Source organism: Salvelinus alpinus, chromosome 38 (genome assembly GCF_045679555.1).
Source record: "Salvelinus alpinus chromosome 38, SLU_Salpinus.1, whole genome shotgun sequence".
Classification (NCBI taxonomy): domain Eukaryota; kingdom Metazoa; phylum Chordata; class Actinopteri; order Salmoniformes; family Salmonidae; genus Salvelinus; species Salvelinus alpinus.
Genome location: NC_092123.1, coordinates 3,143,440 through 3,161,998, shown reverse-complemented (window position 1 = coordinate 3,161,998; position 18,559 = coordinate 3,143,440). Strand labels below are relative to the sequence as shown.

The following is an 18,559-nucleotide window of genomic DNA, read 5'->3' as shown; positions in this document are numbered from 1 at the left end:
AATCATTAACACTGAGCAAATGACACTCGAACCCATGCAAGCATAGTATCATTCCTATGGTGAAACCAGAGGGGTGAGAGTGTGGTCTACCCTTGTCCCTCAATCCTCAAGGTAAAGATTACGGTCCTCAGCTCTGAGACATTACATGAATGTACGGCTCAGAAGGCTCCGTGCATTGTTTGCAGCTGTGTCACATTAATTCACCAAAATGTAAGTCTGAGCCTCCAGCCAAAGGGTCTGGTAGAGTCTGAATCGGGGTGGCAATGGGATGGCAGTGGGCTTATGTAACAGACTTAGCTAATGCCCTTTCCCATGCCCCTGTCTTGTGATTATGGCCATTCACATGGTCAAACGAAGCATTTCCATTTTCACCAATGTCCTCCTCAGGTCAGAGTGAGTGGAGGGAGGTTTTCATACCTCACTGGTAAGGATGGACACTGGCCCAATGTGAAGTCCTGTCCATTTCTTACAGATGCCAATGGATGGAATCAACAATGGACTCCACAGCAAAGATAGGACCACCATTCTTAGTGGTGGTTATTTTCACATGATGTTATATTGAGAATACAGATACAAGTGAACCAGAGTCTAAAGAGAATGGTTTTACTAACAATTTGGGAATAACACATAGTATCATGCAGCCCATTTCCATAGAATAGATTTCCATTCAATGTTCCCACTAATACACCATAGTCCTCTTTGTCTTTCTCTCCATTTCCCTCTCTTGTAGTCACCGGGCAAAATCACATTCGCTGTCTCTCTTTATGATCCTGGATGTATTGATGTCATCGTTAACGATGACAAGAGTTAAATCGGGCACACTGAGGTTTATGGGATGTGAGTGGAGCGAGCAGATTGGGCATCAGTAGGCGATGGAAGAGGGCCAGAGAGACTGGCACTGCATAGGAACAATGCATGCTGTGCCAACCTGTCACTCAGTGCTATTCATATACCCACATACAGAGCATACTGTAGACAAAATGAACACACAGCATAAACATACTAACATCCACACAGACACATACAAAGGACTAAAACATACATAATTGAATTCACACAGACTAAGGAGCTGCATGTGGATACACTCCTACTAAAATACACATTTTATGCATGCATGAACACACACACACACACAAACACTCCTGACAGCGTGTGTGTGTGTCAGAGAAATCAAGAGAGAAACGGTTGAAGGGCTTGGAGATTAATTAAGATAGTGGAGATGAGAGAGAGATGACAGTGCGAGGGTGACGGAGGGATGTAGCAAGCTGAATGAAAGAGCAATAGGAGATGAGAGAGAGAGCGACAGAGAGAGAAATTAGGAGAGACTGGGTGGAATAAATGAACAGAGAAAAAGATCGAACGGGGAAGATGGGGAGAGAGAGAGAGAAAAAAACATATAGCCAGCAGCATGAAAATCCTGCCAAGTGAAAGCATCACTCATAGGAGAACCCTTTTTGGTTACAGATAGAACCCTTCTAGATAGCACCTTTTTTTCCTGAGAGACCTGCGATGACAACCACGACATGAGAGAGATACCAAGCCAACACACGAAGAACTAGGAAACCTGCTCACACCTCCCTCACCCCTTCTCACTCGCACCTCCGCCTCCCCCCACGTCCATCAAACAGGCCTCCTGAAGGGGTAGGGACCTTTATATACACAGGGCCTCAGCTGGACCTTTCCGGAACCTTCTGCGAGCTGAATGACTGTGTGGGTGAGTGTTTGTCTTGAACATGCCCTTATAGCACCTCCTTGGCTACATATGTTGTCATGGAGATGGCAGAACGCCACCCTAGCCACTCTGTGACATCGCGCCCCGCTCACGCCGATAGAGGCAGAGTCTCATCAAGAAAACAAAGACACCTAAGAAGTTCTCCATTGATAATCTTAATGAGACTCATAATCAACATTGGTCACAATATTTCACATAGGCCCACTCTCAATATTGTCATCACCATTGAATGTGTCTCAATCAGTATGTTTACATGCGTAGTAATAATTGTATATTAAACTGATTATGGCAGTAGGCAGATTATGCAATAGTCATTCAAACACCTTCCTCTGCTTATCTTAATTGGGGTAAGGTCAAAATCGAAGTAAGCATACGGCGATTAAAACACATGGTTTTCTGAGCAATTTTGCTAAATATTAGGATATGTAAACAACTTAAATCGGCGTTCCAGCTGTGTATTTGATCTGTGCATGTGCTAGCATCAGCCGAGCGAGCCTCTCTCTTTAACGCGAGTGATGTGAGTTCGGGACAACTGAATGTATGCGTCTTAAAGTATACTGAACAAAAATATTAATCGCAACGTTCAACAATTTCAAAGATTTTACTGAGTAACAGTTCTTAGAAGGAAATCAGTCAAATGAAATAAATAAATTGGGACCTCATCTAAGGATTTCAAATGACTGGGCAGGGGTGCAGCCAGGCGTGGGAGCCAGGCTCACCCACTGGAGAGCTAGGCCCAGCCAATCAGAATGAGTTTGTCCCCACAAAAGGGCTTTATTACAGACAGAAATACTTCTCAGCACCAACCCCCCCCCCCCTCAGACGACCCCGCCGATGAAGAAGCCAGATGTGGAGGTTCTGGGCTGGCGTGGTTACACGTGGTCTGCAGTTGTGAGCCCGGTTGGACGTACTGCCAAATTCTCTAAAACGGCGTTGGAGGTGGCTTATGGTAGAGAAATGAACATTACATTCTCGGGCAACCGCTCTGGTGGACATTCCTGCAATCTGCATGCCGATTGAACGCTCCCTCAAAACATGAGACATTGGTGGCATTGTGTTGTGTGACAAAATTGCACATTTTAGAGTGGCCTTTTATTGTCCCCAGCACAAGGTGCACCTGTGTAATGATCATGCTGTTTAATAAGCTTCTTAATATGCCACACCTGTCAGGTGGATGGATTATCTTGGTAAAGGAGAAATGCTCACTAATGGTGATACAAACAAATTTGTGCATGTGGAACATTTCTGGGATTTTCTATTCATGAAACATGGGACCAACACTTTATATGTTGCGTTTATATTTTTGTTCAGTGTAGTTTTCACATACACACTTTATATGTCCGAATAAAAATAGGCTTCCCAAAAAAGAAATGGTCGCTGTGGTAGAACGTTTATTTTGATTGCCGATGTTCTGCATTTATCGAAGTCCCATCAGGTGGTCTGGTTTCAGATGTATCCATGTAAACAGGATTATCAGGGAAATCGTTCTTCTTCCAAAGCATGTAAACGTTTAAATCAAACTATTATATGAATCTGACTTTCCACAATAATTGCATTATTGTGTGCATGTAACAGCACTCAATGTAACCAGGGAATTTCACACACACACCCTACGGTGCTACATTCCAATGGCATTCCGCATTAACATCTGCTAACCATGTGTATGTGACCAATATAATTTGATTTGATGGCATCCACTTATCCTGCAGTTGGATATATTTCATTGAGAATCTTTACAGAGGTTCAGTACAGTAGAGGGATTAGTACAAGGGAGCATAGCACTGCGTGTGCTCTGCCTGCGTTGTTCTACGACTCATACTAAACAGAACCCATCAGCGCTCCACAGATACGCCCCATCGCCGTGGTGATGATGATGTAATCCCTCACGGTTGTGATCTGAAGATGTGGACGGCAACGCAGCGGAGAGTTACGTAAGAGAGAACATACTACCCCTGCCCCCTCCCTACTTTCCTGTGTGATACAGGGAGACTAGGAGGTTTATGCCTGGCTAAGTCAGTCTGACATCATAGAGAGAAAGAGAAGAAGAGAGACGGAGGTGAACTGACCGAGCGGCAAATGGTGGCAGAGAGTGAGCGGAAGAGGAGGGAATAGGAAAGGCCAAAGGAGAGAGAAAGAGAGAGAGAATAACTAACTATCCTGTATTATACAAAAGGGTCAGGGAGGAGTCCCTGTACTGAGGCACCGCAGGTCCAGATAGTAAGGATATAGCCTGTAATCATTTAGACTCTCTCTCTCACAGCCTCTACTATATTGGAATACAATGAAGCCCAACAAACTCCACCTAGCCTCCTCAAGGGGTTTGGCAGAAATACATGGAGGGATGCCAATTGGGTGTTCGTTGTGGTTGAGTTTGTCTTCAGCCTGAAAGGCGGGCGTGACAGATGGCGGGCGGGCGTGACAGATGTCAGCAGAGATGTTTTATAGGCTACATTGCAAGGGGCTGGGATGTCAGGTCACAGTCAGGTCACATCTTTGATCAGATTACATTATAAATTGTGACAGATGCTTCAACTGAGGTGTTAGGCCTACAAGAACACTTTGGTTAGATACCTCAAGGCTGCCTGGTTGCCTGAATCTACAGTGCAACTGATGTTGTTGGATCCCCAATGGAGGCGAGACACAAACTTCTTACATGACATGGCAGAGCTTCAACTGCTTGCCCTACTCACTATAAATCTCTTCCATTTTAGCGATGCTGAGGATTATGGTGGAATGTCAACAGTTGTAGAATATACTCCAGTTGTAGATCGTGAAAACATTGCCAGCCACACAGCCCCTTCCCTCACTGTGAATGCCATCCACACCCATAACCAAACCATAGGATATCATGTTACATGAATTTTTGTAGAGATAAGCTACATATCCTGTAGGACGTTAGTTCTGCAAGTGTCATGTAAGATGATTCACCATAGGAGAACTTCATAAGGAGATGTTATACAGTGTTGGGGAAGCTACTCTGAAAATATAATTTACCAAGCTACCAATTACTTCAAACTGAAGTTAAACGACACTAAAGCTACCCTTAAGAAAAACATAGTTGACTTAACTAAAGTTACGTTGACGTTGTAGTTCACTACCTCCAAACTACTTTTTGATCAATTATAATATCTAAATCTGAAATGTCATAAACTAGAAGTTGCAAAAACAGACCACTGCGGAGTCAGATGTTAACATCATGTGTGATGTGGCCTATTAAACACAAAAACCTTTTTGAGCGAGAATTAGGCAGGTCTGATGCTGAAAAAGCAAGGATGCTATAGCCTACTTCACCCATATTTTCATTTAGCAAAAACAGTAGTGTGTAGTTCCAGTAGTTAGCTACACTGCTATATACATGGCAAAATAGTAATTAACGACTGAAAACACTGTCAAGATTTGAATTTAGTTCAACTACCACCAAGCTGCTGCAAAATCTATATGTACAGTTCACTACTCCCAAACACTGATTTTGTTAGTGTTAGTAATTATGGTTAGGTCAATGTAGGCTTTTTGTTGGCTATGGAAAGCCCCATGACATATTTATGTAGCATTTATGCCGACTGAATGTAAATCTCTATGTAAAACATATTCAAATGTAACCGCATCTGAACAACGCGTTGAATGGATGGGGGATGGAGTGAAAGCCTTGGTGTATGTTGTACACTCTTAGAGAAAAAAGGTGCCATCTAGAACCTAAAAGTGTTCTTTGGCTGTCCCCATAAGAGAACAGCCTAAGAACGCTTTTGGAACACTTTTTTCGAAGAGTGTAGGGTTATATGGCTAGAAACAGGAGGATGGATGGATGGGGTGGCAGGGTAAAGGAGCAGCCCTGAGGACACAGCTTTAGCTGCTACATAACACTGCCCCCTAAGAACTGATTTAGAATCAGATTTGTGCATTCAACTCCTGACCTCAGCCACAGGGAAGTAATATAACCAGCTGCTATTAGATTTAGTAGGCTGTAGCACCAAGGGATAGCCTGTATAAAACATATTGATTGAAATAGTGATTGTAAAATAGTGTAGCCTAATTGAGGTGATGGACAATGCAGCCTGTTATCTGATTACCGAGAGGTAATGACTGGACAAGGGTGTTATTTTGCCCCAGTAGCCTATATCAAAAACAAATGTAATCCCTATATACATTCCTATACATTGAGTCGGCAAATTGAGTCGGCCCCACCCCCTGCTTTGTAAATGGACAAAGGCAACGACAACCCATCATATATCGGAAACAATATTATGTCTTGCCTAAAGGCTACTATTTATAATTTGTCATTCCATGAACAATGATGGGCAAAAGCTGCTGTTTTTACGAGTGTTATCATGTGAAACGAGAGGACCGAGCTTGGTATGTGTCAAGTGGATCGGGACCCCAGTTTATGTGTCGCTGATCCCTTATTCACAGAGGGATGTGTTTAAAAAAAAATCAACATCACACACGGGCGCCCTGCGCTGCATCCATCCTCTTATACTCGAACAAAAAACCCCAATCCTAATTTCTCTATTCTATAAACCAAAGATAACAATGACAGTCACATTGACGACCACGTCTACGGCAAAATCCCTTTGTGAAACGGAAATTCCGCAATGAGATCCAATCTCGACAGCAGTGGTCCATGCACCTGACCATTAGCCCACACCAATACGCGCACCTGAGACAAAAAAATACAAAGGAGACAACCCCGCCTTTGATGGGCCACACGACTAATTTATAATTTTCACATTATTGAAAAACAGGGTAATGGTGATTCTACATGGCTGCAGCAAAACAATGCAAATTGGCATTAACTATGCTCCATAAAACCGAGAGCGCGCCTTCCGCCCTCCCCTCTATCTTGGTCACGCAAAACATGTCCAAATAAAAACCAACGTCGATGGGACACAAAAAAACATGCATGTTATTGAATATTCGTTGTCATTTGCAAAAGGCTCTTAACAAAACAGATGCCCGAGCGAGCCACGGTGCAGGAGGAGAAAACAGCGCTTTTGTGTCACGTGAAGCGAAGCCATTGCAAGTAGGTTAAATCGCGCAGTAGTCTAACAGTGCGGTTGAAACGCGCAAAAATGCTACGTATCACAACTACGACCATTCCGTACCTTTGCTTTCTTCCCTCTCCTCTTGGTTTTCCTCTGTGGCAGACTCCATGACTGGCTTCGTCCCATCCATTTGGAATGTTTTCTTTTGAATACTTTTTCTCCCTGGCTTTTGGATTCTGACTTTGCTCTCTCTTTCTCTCTCTCTCCCTCCCTCCCTCACCCTCTCTCCCTTGCAAGCTTAGCTCCTCTGTATATACTAGGCTACAATCCCATTTCAAGATTCAAAGGTCTTGTCCGATTTTGCACAGATTAGTGGTCCCTAAACGATGCCAGCTAACGCTTTGGCTGTATGTCACTTGCAATCCCAATTTGGCGATGGATAAAAACGTTGATCATGGCAGATTTTTGAGCGCCCACCCTATTTTATAGTATAGAATGAACTCAATCACATGACCCATCCCTGCCTCCAGGCACATAGCATCTCTACACTTGTGGAAAAAACGGTTCCAACAGGGTTCTTTAGCTGTCCCCATATGACAAATCATTTTTTATTCCAGGTAGAACCCTCTTTGGTTCCAGGTATAAACATTTTGGGTTCCATGTAGAGCCCTCTGTAAATGGAATCCAAAAGGGTTCTTTCTACCTGCAACCAAAAAGGGTTATTCAAAGGGTTCTCCGGACAGCCGAAGAACCCTTCAAGGTTCTATATAAGGTTCTATATAGCACATTTGTTTCTAAGAGTGTACAGCTATATCACACAGGTGAGAGAAAGGAAACAATAGAAAGAGAGAGAAAAAAGGAGAGAGATACAGATAGTGAGGTGGTCACCCCCCTTAAATCAGGGTTATAGGTTACTGCACCGCAGGCTGTATCTGCTAGCACACACATGCACCAATGTGCAAACTCACAGTACTGACACACAAAAATACACACACGTCAACGCTCACATATGCACTTGCACTAACGCACAGAAGCTATCACACAAAAACACACGCACACACACCACCCACTCTCCATCTGGTGACTAGAGGGCTAGAAAGAGAGAGAGTGGGTGATCTACAGAGAGTAGAGAATAGGAGAGAGGGAGAAGAGGGAGGTGAGGAGAAGAGGAGAGAGGGAGAAGAGGGAGGTGCGGGAGATGCGGGAAAAGAGGAGAGAGGGAGAAGAGGGAGATGTGGGAAAAGAGGAGAGGGAGAGAGGGAGAAGAGGAGAGAGGGAGAAGAGGAGAGAGGGAGATCCAGGAGAAGAGAGAGGGAGAAGAGAAGAGGGAGACGAGGAGAGAGGGAGATACAGAGAGAGAGAGAAAATAATACAGAATAGTCTAGGCATTATTTGATCTGTAGTTCTGGTGTATAGGCCTACAGTTTGGGGGATGGGGGAGGGTTACAGACTTTCCCATCCTAACAAAATATAAGATAATTCATGCTGGACAAAAAAATTACAAAGAAAAAACTACATATTCATATTTAATTTGAATTAATTTGCTCTGTGTACTTTTGTTCAGCTCGTTTTCTAATACACACACATCCTCAAACAAAGGGACGCCATCTGCCCCGAATCCTCTTAAATAAGGTATTAATTCTGATGCACGTGGCCTAATGCAGCTCAAACGCTTGCTGTCTAGCTGGACAAAGCCTAGTGCTCTGTCTGTTGTAGCAGAGCCACAAAACTGTCCAGGAAAGGGGCTTTCAGAGCACACACAGGTGTTTTACAGAATGTCATCAGGAGTCAGACTCTGAGGGTCCAATATGTTGTGGAAAAATCTTCACATGGAGGCTCAGGCTGGCTATCTGAGCTGAGCACTGGGCAGTGCAGTTTAACACTACAGCTCCTGAAGGTTGAATATCATCACACACACATGCACACATGGACATCCAACCCCCCCCCCCCCCACACACACACACACCATCTAAACCAATAGTCATAGAGGGGGAGCAAACAGCAAACCTCCTGGGTGAACCTCAGGGTCCATTTCCCCCCACATCCAATAATCCCTTATGCTGGGTCACAGATTAAGCACTTGTCCAGAAGATGAGATACAGTGGGCCCTGGCACTCTCTCCTCCTGCACACACATAATACACACACACACACACACACACACACACACACACACACACACACACACACACACACACACACACACACACTACACTACACACTACACACACTTTGAGGTTCGGATCCAATCTGTTCCAATTTAGGAGATATAACAGGTCAAGCCAATACTGTATATCCTCTCTGGAAATCTCCTGCAGAATTAGACATTGGGCTTTGGTCAAGTAGAGTAGCTATCAGCCCCAATCATAGAATCCTTGACTATAGTGTCATACCAAAAACAGCTGTTCTAGTTATTACATTTCTATGGTTAGTCTGTGGTTGGGAGGGACATTGGGGAATGGAGGGATTTAATATCCCTGTATATTAATCATCTGTAGCCATATGACTGCATCCTGTATACTGACTGAATTATCCACTAAGGACTAACAAATGCGATCTAGACAGGCCAATAACTAACTCTCTCTCTGTAGATCAGGCCACCCTGATCACTAGTCTTTGCTGACTCATTCTATGTCCCAGAAAATGCACTGAACCAAAGATGTCCTCCACATGGCTTCCCTTTATAAAGAGCTCAACAATGGAACAGTGTCTTTAATTCCTCAGAGGAAATGACTACTTACTTTCTTATGACCACAAAATAATATTTTTTTTAAAACTCTGAATTTGAATTAAGGAGCGGGACCGGGACGCCTCACCTTCCTCATTACTGTGGAACAGAGAGGACCTAGATCCGCTGGAGCCACAATGGGGTCGTCACTCTCCCAGTAATGAGGCCATTACGGCTCCATTATGCCCTCCGATGTGGAGTTAATGGGGAGAAAGGAACAGTCTGGCCTCCCTTTGATGTCCCTGGAAACAACACTGCAGTTATGTCCTCTAATTCTGTCCCACTCCCAAAGCACCTCCATTTTGGAAATCGGTTTACAAAACTTAACCAATACCGTTAAAGGATATGTATGTGTGTCTAACTTGGCAAAATGGATCGGTCCGATCTTTTACAAGTCAACATGTGAGTCGATTCAAATATCGACTCAACAGAGAGATTATGTCAGGCCAAGGGGATGTTAATCGCTGTTGCTATGGTGACATGTCAACATGACGACAGTCATAGCTGATTGAAATCTATGAATCTAACGATGCTATCGGTTCCTAGGACACGTCTTCAGTGTTCTCTCCGACAGCTGAAGTCAATAAAGTGCAAATCTTTGAAATCCCGAGCTAAATATGTACGGCTGTAAAGAGCGTCTAGTCAAGTTTTGGAAAAGAAACAGCAGCAGATATCATCAACCCTGTGGGTGGATGTTCTGTCTAGGCCATCAGCAGTTCAACTTATGGCATCGTCTACAGACCTTCTCCCCAGAGCTAGTGGATGGCCACCCAGACAGAGGCTTTAGAACAAACGGTCATGTTTTTTTGTTTACGCCTCAAGCTGTCTCTGTCTCCCTCCCTCTCAGAGTTATTTAAAGCCCCTGAAGACCTGCCTCCCCTGCACCGCTTGCGGGACTCTCCATCCATTAGAGAAAAGGATAGAAAACAACAGGATTTTCTCAATGCACCAAGAACACCACCCCTAGAGGCATTCTGCATGCATCTGTATCATCCCAAATGGCACCCTATTCCCTATTTAATGGTGCTCTAAAAGTAGTGAACTACTGTATATAGGGAATAGGGTGCAATTTGAGAGACACCCATGTTCTTGAACAAGTTCCCATGATTCTCATGACCCCCATTAGGTCACCCTAATCCAGCCTACTGCGTTTCCACCAATGGGCTGCCCTTGTCTGACCCCTGAACCCTCTCTGAACCGTCGTCTGAGTCTAGTATCCTACTAACCTGGGATAGCAGCAACCTGTCCAGTGATGGTATGCGTGTCTACTGCCTATCGGGTGGGGATGGAGTTTCATCGATACACAGACGACTGATCACAAACACCAGCAACCAAAAAAGCTAACTAATACAGACACACACACACACACACACACACACACACACACACACACACACACACACACACACACACACACACACACACACACACACACACACACACACACACACACACACACACACACACACACACACACAATGCACATTATCTGGGAGTGGGCATTAGGAGCCTCCTGCTGAAGCTTTAGTCTAATCCTGGCCATTTTAATTGACTTTGCTCCCTGTAAAAGGGAAACGTTGGCTGGGAGAGTGCCTATGGATGTTCTGATTAAGTCAACCACAGCTGGGACTAGGGGGACATGGAGGGCTGTGACACAGCAGCGACTCCTATTCTGCTCCCCTGGCTAGACGGGGCAGAGAGGACAGAGTCGGGCACACGGGACGTAATCTGGCAGGATGACCCACTTTCCCACCAGGCCATTCTCTGCACGCTCTCGCCCCGCCCCTACGCTGGCGGTCGCTTAGGAGACGCCTAGCTCCCTCTCATCAGGGACTCTGAACGTGGATGCTGGAGAGAGTTAATCCTTAGTAACCTAACATCAACGGGGGGAGTTGTAGGTTCTGGCGGCACCTTTCCCAATCCTGCTGACAACCTTACCTGCTCATATTCACTCCCCACACAGTTTAACTAGAGCATACAGATCCACTCACACACATGGCATGCACTCACACATGTACATCCATGCAAACTCTGCTGGTCGTGTTTGACTTGGCTCTCAGACGCTGCCTAAATGAAAACACCTGCAACTATAGTTTCCTCACCTTAACTCTGGCTAAACTATATGGTGTGGGGTTGACAATTTGCTGAGCCAGCATCCATCCCTAGACATATGGGGAAGTGAGAGGAGTTACATACGGAGGGGAGTTTGAGGGTTCAAGAGACTCCAAGACAAACACTGAGATCCCAGGAATGGAGACACATTGGGATAAAAGTGTCTGAATATCTCAGGGGACAGGTCACAACTCTCCACTCGAGAAGCAACCACTGTTTGATAAAACAGATCATTAATGCATTTTGCTTTCCTGTCTATCTCGTGCAACATCTTCTAGTCAGAGAGCTCAAAAGCCAAGAAGCTGAGGATGGAAATCGAGGCGGGAGTGTGGGGTCTCCCTTAACAACTCACAATATCTCACCAGTCTTTGCTGACATGCTTAACCCAGCCCTCCCACCCCGCCCCCCACTGTTTTATCTGACTAGCCCCATAATCCCTCTGGCCCAGATACTGCAGGCAGCTCAACATGATGTCACATCACATCCCCACAGCAGGTACCCCCCCCCCCCCCCCCCCATTTCATATATCCCCCAGGAAGCCAGGGTCACATGACCAGGACCTCTGCTTCAAAACAATCCGCCCCCCCCCACCACCCAAGAAAATGTTCAAATGTTGCACCTGCGCCTAGCCTGTCGTTCCAATGGAATCCTTTTCAGCAATCACTCAGGGGCCAATAATAAGTAATGTTGCAGGAGAGAGAACGTACAGTCCTGGGAGGTTAGTATCGTCATCATTATAGTTCCCATGTAGATGGAAAGAAAGATTGACAGGGCTACAAATGGGCATGCTCGGCCTGTGTGTGTGTATGTGTGTGTGTATGTTCGCGCACATGAGTGTCCCCAGATCACACGTAACAGGATTGAGATGGTGCCTTTAAACTCCCAGCATACATAGGTGTCGCTATGGCAACAAGTCATTTCTACGATCCCTCCATCTTCCGCCTCAGAGACCAGAGAAACCAGTGGGAAGTGGAGTAAGAGAGGAGAGAGGAATAAGACCTCCGCTCCGGTCTTCTGTTTACCCAAATATCCTACGTTAGTTCACCTAGTGTGTGTGTGTCTGTGCTTGTGTTCGTCAAGTGTGTGTTTAAGAGGCCCTTCGCTGCTCAACTCACAATCAACAGCAGGTAGCCTAGTGGTTAGAGCGTTGGGCCAGTAACTGAAAGGTTGCTAGATCAGTTCCCTGAGTGAAAGGTAAAAATCTGTTGTTCTGCCCCTGAACAAGGGAGTTAACCCACTGTTCCTAGGCTGTCATTGTAAATAAGAATTTGTTCTTAACTGACTTGCCTAGTTAAATAAACAATGGCCATTTATTTTACCAGGTAAGTTGACTGAGAACACATTCTCATTTACAGTACCTGTGGAATAGTTTCAGGGGAGAGAAATTAGCCAACTGGAGCCATCTCTGTCTGTGAAGCGCTTCATGAAGCAGTAACTCAACAGCTTCCTAACCAACCAGAGAGGAGAGCAAAGAGAGAGGAGAGAGAGATGGCGTCTTGTTGGAGAGGTTGGCTGACGTCACTGCCTCCCTGGGTCAGAGTGTTAAAGGCTCTGACCCAAAGCTGAAATCAGCCAGTGTCATGCAAATCTGTCACGGTCAGCCATAACAACAGACCAAGGCTGAAACAATGACACGACATGGCTAGAAACAATGCTATCTGGGCTCCATTCAACAGAGAGGGCAGTGACAAATAAGTGAGATCCTCATGGGTAGTCAGTCAGTGTAGAGCGCGATGGTTACCTTCTGATTAGTCAGTCAGTGTCACAAGTCAAACTCATTCATTGCATCAGCGCTCACACAGCAAGCAGAAACAATTTCACAACGAGAATATCCCCAGGCTCTGTTGGGGCAGAGAGTAGTCTGCCATCAGACTCCATGGATACACAGCGGAGAATGTCCAGTATTAAATTAATTATTCCAAGGCCACAGCTGGGACAGATCACTTGAATTCTTTCCCATCCAGTTGGGCTACAACAGGGGCCAGGACACACACGAGGACGTGCACCCAGATTCACAGACACGATCTGTCACCGCATTCACTTCATGTATTAGTGTAAACAGAAAAAGCTGATATAATATAAAATATAATACAGAATACAAAACAATAAAAAATGATTTAGTAACTGTAGGTCACTATATTCTTTAAACCTATTAGTTTATTGGATTATTATTTTTATTGTCGTTGCGTAAAATCAGCCAAATTACAGAAAATACTCAGCATTCATGCATTAGCCAGTAGACTAGATTAGGCAAAGGAACAATGAGAGCGCAGTTCAGATATAATTTATACCTGCTACCATAAATAAAATCAATTTAACATCGCCTTAATCTTGTCAATTGAGTGTGCTTGTAGGCGACGTCTATGTGCCCACTAAATCGAGCACTCTAACCCGTTGAACACTATTGCTATGACATTAAAAACGTACCCAAGCATGAAAAAGTTAAAAAAATTTAACACTATTGCTATGACATTAAAAACGTACCCAAGCATGAAAAAGTAAAAAAATAAATAAAATAAAAAGGCATATTGAGTAGGCATGTCTTTTCCAGTTGAAGAAACGAAAAGGAAAGTATTTGGGTATTAATAATTGCACCTACCCATTGTGTTACTTTCGTAGAACTTCAGTACTTGGCGGGTGCGATGTGTCAAAAAGTTCTGCAAGCGGGGAGCTGTTTCGTGCAGGGCAGCAGGGCGCGCGCTGGGGCAGCAGGGCGCGCGCTGGAGCACCAGTGCACGAACGCTCCCCGAAATCAATGCACCCCATCCCGTAGGGACTGGGGAAGGGTGAGTGACGTCGCTGCTGGGCCTTGGGCCCTTTTTAGTCAATAGAAAAGCTTACTAATGCTTGCAACAAAATTGCATTCAACATATTTTGATCTCTACTATGACATTCTTGATGTATTTTTTAAATTTTATTTTACCTTTATATAACTAGGCAAGTCAGTTAAGAACAAATTCTTATTTACAATGACGACCTACCCCGCCAAAAATCCGGACGACGATGGGCCAATTGTGCGCCTCCCAATCACTGCCGGATGTGCTACCGGCTGGATAGTAATGTTGTTGTTGTTGTGGGGTGGGGGGGGGTTGTTTTTGTAAAATTGAATAAACTTGGTGACAAAATAAGTAAATTCAGTGTTTATGGTTGGGGAGGAAAGTATCTATAAAATATCATATTTGACCTCTTGGCTTGGCCTCCATGGCCAGTGGGCTAAGAGTGAAATGCCAGGTGACGGAAGACCTCTGCAACTCCTACCCTGACACAGAACGTCACCAACGGTTTGTTGCACCATAACCTCAATGTAAATGTCAAGCGTGTGTAGACCTAACTCTGGTTCTGTGTGCTGGCCTATTTTCTAGCAGTTGGACCACCTGGTTTCCTGTGACAGTAAGACTAAGGTTAGGTGAAGTTGCTTTAAAAAATCAGGCCAAAACCTTCACTACAACTATGCCAGAATCCACTCAGTGGCTGGATTCTCATATATAACAGAACACAGACCCAATTAAATCAATGTGCCAAGATTCAATTTACAGGGCCATAAATGATCATTAGCCTCAGTGACACAGAATTTGACATTTCAAATCTGATAACGTATTTAGAGTTTCAATTCATCACAAACATTCTTTATTCAAAACTATATCAACAAGCTTACGATTTTGATATGACACAGACACACGGGAAGACACCAACACATTGTTCTACCTGAGCACGCTGAGGCAGATACAACTCATCTGAATGTTGAGAAAGAAGCAGACAAACATTGAGTCGGAGGCTATTAAGCAGTGTCTGAAGACGATGAAATCAAAACGATCTAGTGAAACCAAATTAGCAGCAATCTTTCTTCATTTAGGGTTGAATTAACTAGTAAAGAAATCCCCCCCCCAAAAAATAAAAAAAACGACCTCGACAACAATAAGAAGATTATAGATTGAAGGCTACCTGGATATGAAACCATGCTCGTTGACAGGTGGCCTGAAAAAGAGATTCACTTTTGAGTCTGTAAACTCAATTTGCTGGGGGAGCTTTAACATTTATGCAAATTGTATATACTTGTCCTCTTCTTCTGCCTGCATCTTATGATTCTGTAATTTCATTGTGAAACCAGAAGAACAGAAATAACTCGCTAAGAATGACAGAAACAAAATTCCCCCAAAAATGTTGGTTGACATAAGATGTTATGGTGAGAGGAGGGGAATGTTAAGGCACTTGTGATCAGGTTGCAGGTAGTACCTCTCCGTTTCAATCAGTTTCCTCCCTACTGAACATGACCCAGTTTCTCAGCTCTATGTTTCAGGGGGTTGTCTAGACTGGAACAGTGTGTGGGGGAGCTCCATTGGAAGAAGATAGATGTCCGTAGTGGAGCTACAGTTTTAGAGGGATGACGGGCCAGTATTTGGGCTGTTTCTTGTCACAGTTTCTATCGAAGGTGAGCTGCATGGCCGTCTCCATGCCCTGGATCTTTGCCGCGTCTTCCCCGTACAGCTTCTTCATCTCAGCACCTCGGCGCTCGCCCGGCCGCTCAGAGGGGGGCAGCGACCTGCCGTGCCAGGATATTCTGTGCATGTCTTGGTCGGCCAACACGTAACTATCATGCTGCTCCGCCTCCAGCTGCTGCTGCTTCTCTGTAGGGAGGAACACAAGACACAAGGCTTTTAAAGTCAGCCTCAGAATACTTCATAATTCATTAAATGTAGTTGTAATGGTGCTTTAAGTTGTCTACTTATACAGCAATAAAATCAAAAAACCATATGACTGTGGTGTCAGGGGGTTCTAGAGTTATTAACACTCATTGTGGAACTTTTAGATGTAGAGACTAACTGACTGACACACACTCACTGAGCTCCTCCTTGTGCCGCTCAGTCTGGGCAAAATACTGGCGCAGCTCCTCTGTGATCTCCATGTTGCTGACATCACATTCGATCTCGCTGTCCGAGCCACTTTCCCCGTCCCCCTCCTCGTCATCTGTGCCCCCCTCCAAATCCTCTTCCTCATGGTCCTTAGCAGCGACCGTCTCCTCTGCCCTCCTCCCCCCACTCTCCCCCCCATGCCAGTCTGCATAGCGTTGGGGGGCAGTGGGGTACTGTTGGGGGTAACCTGGCCCGTAGGCAGCCTCCCAGGCCTTTCTGTAGGCCTGCCTGTGTCTCTGGTGCCAGTTCACAGCCTGCTGGTAATGCTGCCAGTAGTGGCCATACACAGGGTGGGCAAACCAGGAGTAGATGCTACCATGGTCCACCTGTCCAGGACAACAGAGGATGGATGACATTGTTATCACCATGATTCATTGATAACATCCATCCAACCAACATACATTGTTTCATCAACGTTCACGTGCAAAACTAACCAAAAAGTGCAAAGCAAGGCTAACCAAAAAGGTCTAATGTGGTATCTTGACTCTAGAAAGGCACCTTACCATGGTGGTGTTTCTCCTGCAGCGTGGTTTAGATCGCAGCTACTGTCTGTAAAAGGAAATGCATTGTGGTCATAATACACTTCATTTCAAAACAAGTACTAGCTAACGTTAGCTGGCTAGCATAGGAGCTCCAGGGAAGCCATAGCAAGCAAGTTATCAGCAGCTAACAACGATATCAATACAAAGATGGAGGCAGCTAGCGGTTAGACACAAGTCAGAAATAAAATAGATATATCCTCACACGTCAATAGCTATAACATTATTATAGACGGTATCTCATTGTGAATAAATGCACGATACATAACGTATGTAGTTCGTTACCTTCATTTAGTGCAGTACACCCAAGCGATGACAAACGCACGCGCTGCATACAGCAACCAAGAACCAGGAGAAAAATCTCCCAGAAGCCTTTGAAATAAATATGTATATTTAGTTCACGACTACATGGTGCCACCTAGTGGATAGTAGTTCAAACGAATACATATAGAGCAAGTTGGTGATTTGAGTATATCGCTAGGGCAAAACCCAAAACGTGCAGTAATGGGGGGGCCCCAGGACCAAGCTTGGTAAAACTCTGGTCTAGAGAAGTTCACCTGGCAATTGGCAGTGGCACACACACAGGTGTCGAATATTTTCTATATGCAATTTGTGCGTGATGCATGTGCTCTGCTACAGCTGTAGTCCAAATTAAATCGTTTGTTTTTCTTGTCATTATATTGTTGACTACAAAATATGTTGTAAACTATCCAACCTCATACTGTACAATCATTGCATCCATGTTGCCTTTACCAATCAAAGTGGCAGGGTCAGACTGTCTAAATGGAATTGTGGCTTTTAAGCATTTGGAGTGTCAGTTTGTCTGTTAGTTGTCTGTAACAGCTGACACATTGAAACATCATGGTCTACTTCCTCCCAGACAGCGCGTCAGGTACACATCCTAACCAATTGGTTTTGGTTTCTTGTCTTTTGAGCACGACAGACGCAATATCGGCTATATCATAGCAGGTAAGCCTAATAATAACAGTAAAAGTTGACATGCTAGTTGTAGAATTAGCGATATTTTGAAACATTTCCTCTCATACAGGACATTCAAAAGAACATAGAGGAAACAAGAAAACTATTTCGTATCGAATATGTACAAGGTGAGCGCTCTGGTGTCTACTTGTAGTCCTGGAACAGCTGTTTGTGTATTGAGTAGGCTAAAGTAGGATTGCGCAACAACAGCAAACATTTCTCCCGAGAACACTGAAATCCATGTGCATTTACACCGTTTGAAGTGTATATCAACCCAGGTGTGTGTGGTGCAGTATATGCCATTGTTTTGACGCTGCATAGTTGTCCATACCAATCATAAGTCGAGTACTTTAACCTGAAACTATCACACATTTTTTTAAAGACAGAGGCAGTGCACTGCAGCTCAACTGGATTCAATGTACCACACAAACGCACAGAGTAATAATAGTGAGTGTCATCCATTTTCCCACAGACTCACCAGACAAGTATGACTCCAGGGATGTGGACAGGTTATGGAAGGATGATGTTTTGGTTGACGGTTATCTGGAGTGGCGCCACTTTGTGGTGGAGGACACCTTGAAG

At 44.5% G+C, this 18,559-nt stretch overlaps 2 protein-coding genes across 5 annotated transcripts in view; both read right to left on the bottom strand.

Annotated features, from left to right (window-relative positions):
* LOC139566522 (neuronal membrane glycoprotein M6-b-like) overlaps positions 1-14,280 on the bottom strand; it is a 32,696-nt gene extending 18,416 nt beyond the window's left edge. Inside the window, exon 1 of one of the 4 annotated variants that reach the window (XM_071387826.1) lies at positions 14,150-14,280. In XM_071387826.1, coding sequence (XP_071243927.1) covers positions 14,150-14,153 — 4 coding nt within the window. In that variant the 5' untranslated portion in view covers positions 14,154-14,280. Of the gene's footprint in view, positions 1-6,831; positions 7,207-14,149 lie in introns of those variants that run through there. The other 3 variants (XM_071387825.1, XM_071387824.1, XM_071387823.1) reach the window with 3 other exon arrangements.
* An 880-nt stretch (positions 14,281-15,160) lies between these two features.
* On the bottom strand, positions 15,161-18,546 carry LOC139566524 (gem-associated protein 8-like). Its single transcript, XM_071387830.1, has 5 exons — positions 18,456-18,546; positions 17,285-17,371; positions 16,964-17,009; positions 16,390-16,786; positions 15,161-16,175 (listed from the first exon to the last, which is right to left on the bottom strand). The coding sequence occupies exons 3-5, from the start codon at positions 16,964-16,966 to the stop codon at positions 15,916-15,918; spliced, it is 660 nt and encodes a 219-aa protein (XP_071243931.1). The 5' UTR covers positions 16,967-17,009; positions 17,285-17,371; positions 18,456-18,546; the 3' UTR covers positions 15,161-15,915.
* Between the last annotated feature and the right edge of the window lie 13 nt (positions 18,547-18,559).

What these genes read in the sequence shown, in the direction of transcription:
- LOC139566524 (XM_071387830.1), bottom strand. An exon ending in GCGGCACAAGGAGGAGCTCA is followed by an intron (nt 16,176 to 16,389) that starts GTGAGTGTGTGT and finishes TCCTCCCTACAG; the next exon opens with AGAAGCAGCAGCAGCTGGAG.